Genomic DNA, 12,673 nt, shown 5'->3' with positions numbered 1-12,673 from the left:
AGAATCTGGCCAAGTGCAAAAACCATGGCTGAAAATAAATCATAAAGCCAAATAATGTAGAAAACAAGCAAAATGCTTTAAACACGCTGACAAAATTATAAATCCACCTGTGGTGCACAAAAATCACCAATGCTTGAATTAGTGGCTAGAGAAACATTGTCAACCAATTTACTTTTGGAGAATTCACACAGAGCTGGAGACAAATTTAAAAATTCATGTTTATACTGCCAAGTAATGACAGCAGGCACAATTAGATGAGAACGACTTAGAAGGGAAACACATAAAACTCTCAAAAAATATTACATTGCTTTGAAATTTGTAAAAAGTTTCAAAACCATAAAAAATAGGCTCAATCTCTCAAAATTCTGATCAACGATGTCAAAATGCACCAAGATGGCAAAACAAGTTGGTATACAAAAACCGTTTTCTTTGTTTAAAAATCATTGCCTATAAATGCAAAGTATGTATCAGTGGCTGAAAAGTCACAAAACTGATGGCTGGAAATAGTCACTTTTACCTATTCATATGCAGCCATTTAGCAACCAGACAACAAGAACCCAGAATCTCGATGTTTCTCAAAAATTCTTCATTTTCCTTTTCTATCAACAGAAAAGCAGTGTTGAAATTACAGAAGTTTTCTTGGAAAAGAACATTAAGATTGGAGCTAAAACCTGACCTCCCCTGAACTGATTTTTCCAAAAACGGTGGGAAGGAGTGGTCTGTAATAAGGAGGGTAGTTTCCCACAGAATTATCAGATGCTCAATAAATAAACATGGAAGCAAAGAAGGTGGGAAGGGTGGGAGCGTGCAAAAGGCCTCGATCCATTCTTCCATCCAGGACTCCAAATAGGGCAGAGGAGGACAACAGGGCTGGAAGAGCCCACAGGACTCCTATTCTCTGAGGGCAAGAGATGTCTCCCTTCATGAAGGAAGACGAACAAGGTGGCGCCTAGCACAGTGTGAGCGGCTGATGGTGTCTGGGCTCTGCCTGGCTCTACTCGTTCCCTCGCCATCCCCTCCTGCGCCCACCACAGGGGTCTTAGGCTTCAGACATGTTCATTCCCCCACTTCAGATTTTACATTCCAGGCCCATTGGTCCTCTCAGGGCCCAGGATCCCAAACATGCATCTAATGCAATAAATCAATAGGAGCTGAGACAAGGACACATAAAGGCCCCTGTGTCATCCTTCCAAGGTAACGTATTTACATTGCTATTGGGGTTTTCGTGTCCTCAGGCAATGGAATAGGGTCTGGTTTCCTGCTCATAAGCAGCCAAGAATTATAATTTCCATCTCACACACGAGATCAGTGATGCTCAGAAAGCCTTGTGCAGAATCACACTTATAGTCAGCGACAGAGGGAGAAGCCTTGAATGTAGGTGTCCTGCCTCCTTAGGCAGTGTTCTCTTCAATAAAAGTCACGCGGAAAAAGACAATTCCCAGCGCAATCACCGAGAGCTATGCGTTAGACCAAATCTGGCCAGGAAGGCCAAATCCCCCTGTAACTTTACGAAGGTCTGTCCTCTTACTCCAGATAGAGAGGTGATTTAGTTATTACCTTAGAAAACAGAAAGCTGAAAATAAAAACATTTCAATTATGTAAAAATCAAGAAATGTTTCCAAGGGCTTCACTGTTCTCACCCATGCAGTGCAAGGACTGAACTGGAGGCTGCAATTTCCTCCAACTCTCACTGTAGGACCTTGGAGCTCCACCGCTCAATACACGTCTCAAACGTCTATTCCCATTCCCCAAGTCCCACTCATATGGGATGCTGTGGGCCGTTTTCCCTCACAGCACAGACATATATCAACAACACTTGAGCACTAGAAAATGATCCCCAATTTCATTTTCCACCTGAGTCTGCAGGTCTCCCTAGGTCCAAGTGTGCCAGGGTGCCTGGCAGAGGCATCTATGCCCTCATGGGTGGCACTGCTCTCTCTTCAAGTTCCTGGAGGTAACATCCTGGATTCTTTTCTAGTTGGGTAATGAACGTGAGAGCCCATAAACAGCTGATCAAGTATCCCCCCTCCACCCCAATGGGCCTTCTCTTCCTCATCAAAGAAGAAATAAGACATCCCAAGGAAGTATGGGACTGACGGGATGATTGGGTTGCATCCTTAGTTTTTACTGGTTCAGATCCTACCATCCCAACACAATAGCCCTCATTAAGTCCCGTTTTATGGATGCTCCTTTGAAACGTGAGGATCTTCTCCAAATAAAATTCTGGTAAATTCCAAACAACTCTGCATTAAATGCCCAATATAACTTATAGGCAAAAAGCAAACGAGGTTGGGGAAGCACCAGGAGAGCCTCAACCGGTGGAGTGCACAGCCTCTCAGGTCTTTGCAACAATGATGCATGCCACAAGATCCAGCAATCTGGGAAAACTGCTCATTCAGACAAGACACAGTTTAACAGAATTATTTTTGTGAAGAGTTGAGCATTTTGAGCTAACTTTTAAAGGAAGAAGAAGGCTAGACGCCTATATAAAGGAAATATGGCAACAGAGGTAATAATTGACAGCAGCAGAAAATTTCAAACCAAGTGAAATCAGGCTTTAAGTCAGACAAATCTCAATGTGACATGTGGTCCCACCACTTACTACCAGTGCGATTGGAATAAACCACTGCACCTCTCTAAGCCTCATTTCTTCACCTGAAAAATGAGGATAATAATAGTTTCTACTCTCAGCCCTATTATGAGGATTAAATATTTTTGTCTGGCCCATGACACACACCCATTGTTAAAAAGAGCCATAAAATATACTTTCACAACATCTTTCTTAAAGACCACACAGTATTCCGCTGTGTGGAGGTACTTTAAATTATTGAATGAGTCCCTCTTGTTGGATTCTAGGCTGTCTTAAATGTACTGATATCTTCAATGACAATGGGATGAACACCCTTGGACATAAATCTTCAGGCACTTATATAATGATTTCCTTAAGATAAATGTCTAGAACTAGAATTTTGGAACCAAAGGGGAGGTACATATTGCCAAATGATCCTTCAGAAATGTTATACCATCTTGCTCTCCAACTAGCACTACAGCCATTTTAAAGTTATTTTTAACTGATCTCACTCCCAGGGTGGTACTCCGGACCTATCCGGACACACTCTGTTTCTTTTCAGCTGGGCTTTTCCGGCCACCAGAGTTACGCTGGTCTCACCTCTCGGCTGCGGCAGTGGCTGCAGCGTTCATGGCAAAGTGTCGGATGGTGCTCTCTTCCAGGTACTTCTGCTCCCACTTGGTCATGTCGGCCTCTAGGGCCAGGATCCGCTCCTCCTTCTCCCTCACGAGTTCCATGAGAGCCGGGGCATTGTATTCTGGCATGCTGGTTGGTGGGCCATTTCCATGTTTCTGGAGAAAGCAGGAGAAACAAGATGTTGACACTCAAATGGGACTATAAAGGAGAATACATAAACCGTGTCTGCATAGTTACCCACGTGGAGCACACGGTTCACCCAGATCCCACAGCACATGCACACACATCACCATCATGCTCTTGCTCTCTCTTCAGTATGGATGACCCAAGCTTGGCGGATCCCAACACCAAGCTACCTCACCTCCCCAATTTCTCTATCTCATTTAATTCTCACGGAACTCTGTAAAACAGACAATCTCCCAGTTTTACAGATGAGAAAACTAAGCTTCTGACAGGTTAAATGAACTGTTCAATATCTCTCAGCTAATCAATAGTAGGGTCAGGATTCAAACTCGGGTCTGTCTGGCCATACAGCTCTGCATGACCATGACCGGAAGTGGCTCGTCCAATGTCCTGTAGTGAATTTACACCAAAAGCAAGAACAGGAACTAAGTCTTGGCCTCCTGGTCTAGGGCACTTTCTCCCGAGTTCAAGGACATGATTCCAGTTGTTTGTTTCCCCTGAGGCTGGGGGATAAAATGTGAAGGCGAAGGAAGTGGGAGTGAGATGCCCTAAGGTGCAGGCTGCAATGCTCTCACCTGGGACACAGAGGAACTAATACCTGCCCCACCTAGAAGCCTGGGAATCAAGGCATATGAGAGCATTTAATAAACCTTAAAGGGCTGAACAAACTCAAGTGCTACCAGAACACCTCTAACGCAGGTCACGCTCATTTCTCAGCCCTTTCTTTTCACCTGTGTCTGTAAGATAGCAAATAAGCGTTGTGTTATCTGGACTGCTCACAAGCTCAGGATAGTCACATTTCACTCTTTCCTTCTAACTCAGGTATGCTATTCCCTCTAAAGTGTGACAGAGGACGATGGAGTTTTGAAGAGGTTCTGACTTCAGGGGAGCATGACTTCATCCCAGCTATTCCATGTCCTGGGACACATGTTCCCCTCATGTTTTCCAGTCATCACAAATTTTAAATGCAGAGCTGCACATAAGGTGAGAGGGACCTGAACGCTTTACCCTGAACCACTTAAGGTACCCAGGGCAGTGGCTGGACATTTGAGCTGCAGTGATGGAATCTAATCCTACCAGAGAGAAAAGAACAACTGGGCCTATGGGCTTTTTGTAAACCACACGTTTCCATTCAATTTTTTAAAGCTACAAATACTAGATCTAGGCTCTAGTGGTAGCCTGTTAGTGACCAACATTTAAGCAAGGATAGAGCAGAAGAGATGTACCTGTCCTCAATGACCTGTACAGGAAGTCACTGACCCGCTGTGGCCAAGCACCCGGCCTCAGAGAGAAGGATAAATGAACCAGTCCATCGGGATGAGAAGCTCCCCTGTGGTTAGAAGCTTTCCAAGAAAAAGATCCCATAGCCTCACTAAGCTGCCATCTACGCTTGTCAGTTTCTATCTAAATCACTTATGTTGCCATCTCAGCTGGCTGATTTTTGCAGAGTCCTCTCGACCTCACATGAGATCACACAGGGCCCCTAATTCAAGTCATTAAGAGTTATTTAAATAAACGCACAAATTTCAACATTCAGGCATACAGAGATGGCATGGTCTAATGAGTAAATATGCTAGCCAGAAAAATGGATTGAAAGTCAGGCAGCCCAGTTTCTGCTGCCCATTCAACCAGTCAACAAATATTACTGAGCACGTACCATGCGCTAGGGATGCCACAGTGAACAATACAGATAAAATCTCTGCCCTCAATGTGTGCACCTGGGAGGAATGTCCTAATTAGCTAATGACCTTGGGCTGGGCTCTTAACTGCCCTGTGCCTCATTTTCCTCTTCAAGAACATTCCCTCTTCCCTCTTCTACCTCATAGGACTACTATGGAAGTAAATGTGAAAATTATTTTGAGCTCATTGCAAGAAAGATAAAATTTTGAGTTCTTAAAAATGTTAAATTTCCCTCCCTCTTACCTTTATTTCTCTTTCACTTCCCCCCAGCTTTTAATGATGCTTAAGTACCACTTCCCTTCTCAAGGTGGAGAGAGATTACTCATACTAACAAGATCCTGTCGTCTGGAAGCTGCTCTTCCCTGCTAGTCCTTGTGTCCTGACCTATCTCCCCCGCCCAGTCCCAAACAGCCACACTCTGTCACCTTTTTTTAAGTAGGACTGGGAAAGCTAGAGTAAGGAAGGAATTTGGGAGAGGGGACCAGGATGCCCTACGCCTTCCAATGGCTCTGAAGGTAATGATGATAATAAGAACAGCAATGACAGTTATTCTTTCTTAATCAATTGCTAAATGCCAGGCACCGTGTAAGCACTTTGTGCAGATTTTCTTATTTGTGATCACAAGTATAACATAAGCGTAATTTATTTGCCCCATTTCAGAGACAAGGAAGTCGAGGCTCAGAAGGCTTACTGACCTAAGGCTACTTCTCTAGTAGGAGGAGGAGGCAGGATTCAGCCCTGGTCGGCCCATGCTCTGAATCAATTCATGATTCCATGCTACTCAGTTCACCTCCAGTCTACCCACCCTTCTGGAAGGTTCCAGGGCACCATGCAGGAATAACTGGAGCTCACTTGGGGGCTCTGAGTTGTCAGGGGGCTAGGTGGAAAAGTTCAGCTGTGTCCTGACATCAGTCTAAGGACAGAGCCCTTGTGTGGGGCGTTGATTCAACAAGTGCTCTAAGCTACTCTCTCAACAGTCCCTTCAGAATAATTCCCTAGGGAAAGTGGTCTTACCGCTTTGTTGAGGGGGGAGATGACCAGGGGCTTTGTTACAGCGTAACCTCAGCGTGTTTTCTAAAGGGGTCAGATAGATGCCTTGGTGACACAGGGGCGAGGGGCAGGGTGCCGCGTGGGCTGGCCACATCAGGCAGGCATATGATGAGTCGCTCAAGAGTGAATGAGGAGGAAGCTGATCAGAGAGGCCCCTGGATACCTTTACCAGAAAGGCCGAGCGTCTCGGGTGACCCCATGCTCTGGAGTGGACTAGACTGGGCTCCGGTCATCCCCGCTGAGGGCCAGCAGGGCTGTGCTCGCCATACTAGCCCACAGGCCCCAGGCATGAGTTTGACCCAACTCTACCCTTTATAGTATTGGCAGCATGGAAATAGTTAAAAACTCAAGGTTTTTTGGAGGATTTATTTGTAATATCATTTTTACCTTTTCTGGTTCTAGAATAATGTACGCTTACTGGTAAAATGAGAAAATAAAGAAGTATCAAAGGAAGAAATAAAAAATAATACTCATCTTTTTAATGAGTAGGCAAAAGCAACAGGGAAATCTTGAGTGTCTTTCATTTCATAGGAGACAGATTAATACTCTTGTTGGAAAAAAAAACTACAATATTCTTTTTAAAGAGATGCTGATCATCAAAGTTCTGTTGAACGGAAAAGATTGTCTCTCCTCTCTTTGGTCTCATGTCAGCCATAGATAGCCGGAGATCTGCGATCAGCTCCCCAAAACAAATCTAAAATGTAAGCCGAGTAATTTCCCTGTGGAGCCTCAATTCTGAAACTTCTGTCCTCCACAGGTACGTCTATACCCGTCAGCAGCCTTTGTGCACAGCAGGAATGTTGTTTTTGCCAGTCTTGTCTGAGGAAATAATGGGCATGAATGTGCACTGGTCTGAGGGTGCGTACAGCCAATGTCCTCTGTGGCAACAGAGATATTTTTCAAATAATTCTAACTTCCTATTTCTTCTTGGTTCACAACAAGATAATGGAGTTGAGTCTGGTTTCACTGCACTCAAAATAGAAAATCCAAGGATAAGTAACCTAACTGTAGGGTGTGGGTGGTACATTAACTGGAAAAGAACATTCTTTTTGGCTCTAAGTATTGAGATGTGCCCATTTTGCCAGCCAAAGACTCATAAGTATCCATCAGGTGCCAGCACGGTACCAGGCACCAGAGAAGCCTGCCTTCCAGTGGGGAGGTTAAGATCTCACTAACTGTGCAACAGAGAAGAGCTGAAGGGTAGACCTGTAGTGCCAGGAAATGTGGCACAGGTTAGCAGGATCAGAAGTTCAGAGACAGACTCACTCTTCCTTACGTACTATCAACTAAGCCAAGATGGTGGGAGGCCGGGTGGGTTTCTTAATTTTCTGGGCAATCTCACTAACACCTCCTTCCCCAGCCAAGTACACACACCCAGAGGGAACTGTGTGTGCCTGCCATGAGAAAGGGCTGAGCTGGCCTGAGCATAAGCTTTCAAGTGTTTTCAAGTGTTTCAACCACAACCACTATGCCCTCTCCAGTAGATAATTCCGTGGAGCCCTGTCTTGTGTTTCCCTGGATCCCAACTTAGAGCACACCCTTCATCAGCTGCAGAGAGGGGCTTTGCCCAGCATGCTGGTTGATGACACACAGCCCAGGCTCTCTTGGGAGCCAGGAGCCTTTGACTCGCCTGTAACGGAGCGCAGCCCAGCTGCAGAGCTTTCCTGCAGGACTTCTCCCCTCGCCGAGGCACACATGGACCTTGGGCTGGGGTATTTTGCTCTGAGCTTATTCGTAACTGAGTTACATTAACACTTGTTACCGGGAAAAAGAGGAGAGTCAGAAAGACTAGGAGCTTATGGCCAATATTATATTCTAGGGATAGTCCTAAACTCTTTCCTCTCCTTTACCTCTGACAATTCATGTGATCATGTCCTACTAATTTCACCCCATTCCTAGCTCCTTCGTGGATTCCCATTGTCACCACACCCTAGATGACACTAAGAGCCTTCAGGCTGGCCTCCCTGACTTCTGCATCTGCCCCTCCAGACCCTCCTGATGCCACCAGAGGGCTCTTTCCCTGGTCCTTTGTACCATAATCCTCTCCAGCTTAAAAACCTCCCAGTTGGCTCTGTCGATTACAGGAAAAAGTCCAATCTCTCAACTTGACCAAAAGCCTTCCACAAACTGGCCTCTGCCTCCTCCCAGCTGCCACACTGGGCGTTCTCCCCCAGCTAGCTGTGCCAACTGTCCCGAACTCACCATGACGTTTCACACCTCTCTCCTTTACACATACTCTTCCTCTACCTCTCGTGTTCTTCCCCCTGAATGCTCAACAAACTCATCTTTCAAGGTCCAACTCAAATGTCCTCCTCTGTGAAGCCGTCTAAAGCCGCATTCCCCTATACCCAGCCCCCAGTGGTCACCATTTGCTCTCTGTAAGGATGTCTGTCACTGCAGTGAGTGGACTGCCTAGCTCCTCTACTGGCCGCTGTGTTGGTTCGCAGAGGACAGGGAGCTCGTTTCCCTCTGAATCCTCAGCGCCGAGTGCAGAGCCTGGCCCACAGCAGGTGCTCTGCTCCATAACGTTTGCTGAATGAACGTGTCTGATTCTGCTGTCGGCCCCACCCCCAGTCCCTCACCTGCTGGGTTCTCAGCGCATCCAGCTCTCTCTCCAGCCAGGTCCGCAGTCTCCGCTCCATCTGCTCTCGCTTCTCACATGCTGACTGCAGCTGGGTCAGGGCCTGCTGCAGCTTCTCCACCTTCTCAACATATGCTTGCTTCTCTCGTAACTGAGCAGAGGAGAGGAAAAAGGAGCATAGAATTTAGACCAGTGATTCTCAGAGTTGGGGTGGAGGTGGGGGGTCAGATTACCTGGAGATCTTGTTTAAACTACAAGCATATGCACCTTCCCTACTCTTACCCCTCAGGAAAGAAAAGATTTAGACAAAGGTCACCAGTTACACCTGAAATGGCTGGGATGCTTGGAATTCAAGACCCTAAGGGGACACCTGCTTTTAGTAACTTGTATAGCTCTGAGCTCACTCCGTGGTTACTGCTTAATAACTACAGCATTTGCAGGCATTGGAAATGAGGTTAATAACGAGTTTTTAATGTCATGAGGAAATGCTTATTCTATAACGTTAACTGGAAAATCCAGAATCAAAAATTATATACAACATTATCACAACTATGTCATTCTATCTATTATCTACATACGAAAAAAGACTGGAAGGAAATAAAAGCATTAACTGCGTTTATCTGTACAGCAGAATAGTCATTTCTCATCTTCTTTATTCTATTCTATATTTTCCAAATTTTCAGAAATTGTGGATGCATGTATATCTACATGTGTACCCATTTGTGTGCGTGTGTGAATGAATATAAAAACTTCTTATGGATATTTGTGGAGTAACTTTCTCCCAAAGATTTCAGAGCCCTTTATAGATGAGTAGTTGACAGCCCTGAAGAGACAGGAAGGGCATAATGAACACTCAGCACAATAACTGAGGAGATGGAAATTAAGGTAAAAATGATTTATGGAAATGTCACATCAGGTATGGATTTAGAATCATGATCACAACTTCAAATTCTTACCCTCAAACTTTGTTTTCTTCCAATTAGGAGTTTGGCCCATGTTCATAAATCTCAGGCACATTTCTAACTTTCCGGAAATTGGCTGATGCCAAAAATCAGGCTGAGGCATTGACTTGATCTGGTCCTGGGTGAGAAGTCACCAGATGCTATTTCCTGTCATCCTGCAAGCGAGCATGCAGATGCCTTGCAGGTGATTCAGATCCTGAGTTCATCCCATGATCGCACTGGCAAGTTGGAACATGCTAGTGATTTAAGAGCTTGCTGCGAAGGGTGGTTTCTGACTTAGAAGGCAGAACTGCCAGGAGCAACGCCTACATCCCAGCCAAAGCCACTGGAATAAAATGGAGGCGCTTCTGACCTTCCCAGTGCGGGGAGAGCAACATTACCGCCTTTTCTACACCTACGCTTGGGATCAGTTTTCATCTGGCTCTTTCATTCACTGTGCTTTTGATTGCAACATTCAATTTAATAGACAGTTGAGGACCTACTAACTGCAGGTTTCTATGCTAGAAGCCTCATCTGATCAAATATTGTGAGTACCATTCATAAACCACTTACCATGTCCTAGACTGTCTGAGCGTGTAGCCACTAGAATATAAGTGCCATGAGATTTGTCGATTTTGGGAGAGTGCACAGTGTGTCCTCAATGCCTGCAACGGTACCTGGCATCCAGTGGGTACTCAATAAATATTTGTTAAATGCATGAATTAATCTTATCCCTAATCAATTACAAGATTCTTGAAGGCACAGATCTCTCGCATTCATCTTTGTGTCAGCCTTAAGTCTAGAAAGCAGTATATTGTGATGAGGGTGAGTAATAATAACAGTAATTATATCAGCCAACATTTCTGAAGCACTACCATGCCACGCTTTGTGCTTTATATGCAGTATCTCATTTAATCCTCCCGGTAACAGTAAAACAGAAACTTCTTTATTATCTCCATTTAAGAGGTGAGAAAACAGAACTGAAGGACTTGCTCAAGGTCACACAACTGACACATCCATCCAGGGGTCAAGACTCTAATTCATGGCAGCCTGGCTCTCAAGTCCAAGCTCTTAACCACCGTGGGAAGTTGTGGTAAGCCCTCAACGTGAGCCATCTGAACTGAATTACGACCCCTCACAAGAAACTTTAGTAAGAACAGGGAGTGATACTGGAAGCCAGAGAGACAGAGGAGACATTCTGCAGGCCACACACAAAGATCTTATATAAATACAATGAGGAGACAAGATCCATAATGGTGATTACAAAGAACTCGTCTTCAAGGAGTTCATAACTTTAATAGAAATAATCAAATGAAAAGATTTAAAAAATTATAATTTTCCTTTGCTCCACACATGGAGATGGAGCCTCAATACGCGATTTCCGTTATAATGATATTAAGGAGTCCTGGCCTCCCCTCCTCCAAGCAGACCTCCTGTCCTTCAGGACTTAAGGTCACTTTCTGCGGCAAATATATTTCTATTTAGTCAGTTCCTTAGTGGTGACAAGGAAAATACTCTGGGGCTATTGCCCGGGATCCTCAGGCTGGCATTAAAATCATAGTTTCTACATAGCACTTGAGGGGCTTAGAGGGCTTCTAACGGACAAGACCCTTGTTGACTTAACAATCTTCCCCTTTAGCTGTTTTAACCTTGAAGTTGAAGTTTGCTGTCACACTTGAATTACTTGGTGTCAGGAGATGTTTTCTGAAGGAACTGCTTTTTATTTTCAACAACAACAACAGTTGGATTAATAACAATACCGTTTTCTGTGTGCCAAGCACCAAGCTAAGTACTTTGTGTAGAATATCTCAGTTATGCCTCTTCCAGACTCTGAGCTTCCATTTTCCACAATGGCTCTGCTCAGGTCAGCCCCCCACAACAGGGAGGCGCCTGCCGCCGGGGGCAGCTGGAAGGTGCAGTGAAGCAGGCTCCTGTCTACCCAGGAGACCTCTCCTCCTTTACTGCTGCTGTGTCTACAACTTGAGTCCCCTAGCATGGACCTCAGAAGTGGTCATTCTACTTCCACAGTCAGGCTTAAAAGGGAAAGTTTATCTCAAAAAATCTAATCTAAAGGGTTGATTTCATCAGAAACCACCAAATGCATAATGCTTGAGTGGGATCAAAATTTCCTGGATTGGGGGGGCGGGGTGGTGGTCATTGCACTGCTAAGCCAACTTCTGGAAACTGGACACAGGTTGGCTGAATGCCACCCCTTCCCCACCCCCATCAGAAGACTTTTGCCCTTTTTTATGCAATCAAGAGCCCCAAAACACAGCAATTGAACTATTTTTTTTTTTTAATTGTTAGTCTCTTTTCTCTACAGGCACCAGCGGCTTCTAGTCCTTCCATTTATTTCCAGCCTTGGACACTGGCCCATCAATGGGCTGTAGGCTGGGTTTTAGGCCAAGAGTGAGCTCTTTCATGTATGCCTTTCATACTCTGCCTGACTCTGGGTTGGACAAACTCTGTTTTTAATAATTTTTATTTGGGAAGTCTTCTACATCCCTCCTCCTGACTCAACTCCTTGGAGTTGGATCTGGTTAAAGATTCAGGGTTAGGAAAAGGAAATTGAGGCTCTCGGGGTTCTGCCTCCCCCTTCCAATCTCCAGTGGTCTCACCTCCTCTTCCAGCTTGATGACCTTGGCCTGGGCATTGCTCAGAGCCTGGTCCAGGATCTCAATGTGTCTCCGGTGGTCCTCACTCGCAGTCCTCACTGCTGCTAACTCCATTTCTAGCTTCTCCTTTTCCTTCAAGTATTCTTTATCTAGAAGGGAGACAAGAACAAAACTACCTCTATCAGAAAGTGCTCACCCTTTCAGCTCACTGCCAGTCTACATCTGGCAAAGATTAAAAATAAAAAAGCATGCAAAGAGGGTTGAATTACTGCTTTTGCTCCCTCTTAATAGTGGTGGTGTGTGAGGTGAGGATTTTCTTAAAAACCACTGTTAACTCTAGATGTGCTCCAGGTTCCAGCTCCAGAGATGAATGGTGCACAGAGAACAAGTGACCCCATATTCTCAATAACTCACTTCT

The 12,673-nt window shown here is 45.0% G+C and overlaps 1 protein-coding gene across 3 annotated transcripts in view; it reads right to left on the bottom strand.

The window, feature by feature from the left end:
* Positions 1-12,673, bottom strand: part of AMOTL1 (angiomotin like 1) — a 133,031-nt gene that overhangs the window by 13,923 nt on the left and 106,435 nt on the right. For all 3 annotated transcript variants that reach the window (XM_014785239.2, XM_087433610.1, XM_004427430.3), the window contains 3 exons: positions 12,259-12,404; positions 8,701-8,850; positions 3,170-3,360 (listed from right to left, as the gene is read on the bottom strand). In XM_014785239.2, the coding sequence (XP_014640725.1) occupies positions 3,170-3,360; positions 8,701-8,850; positions 12,259-12,404 (487 nt within the window). The remainder of the gene's footprint in view (positions 1-3,169; positions 3,361-8,700; positions 8,851-12,258; positions 12,405-12,673) is intronic.

This window comes from Ceratotherium simum, chromosome 7 (assembly GCF_057802395.1).
Source record: "Ceratotherium simum simum isolate JZ-2026a chromosome 7, ASM5780239v1, whole genome shotgun sequence".
In the NCBI taxonomy this organism is placed as follows: domain Eukaryota; kingdom Metazoa; phylum Chordata; class Mammalia; order Perissodactyla; family Rhinocerotidae; genus Ceratotherium; species Ceratotherium simum.
This window is presented reverse-complemented; position numbering and strand designations above follow the sequence as displayed.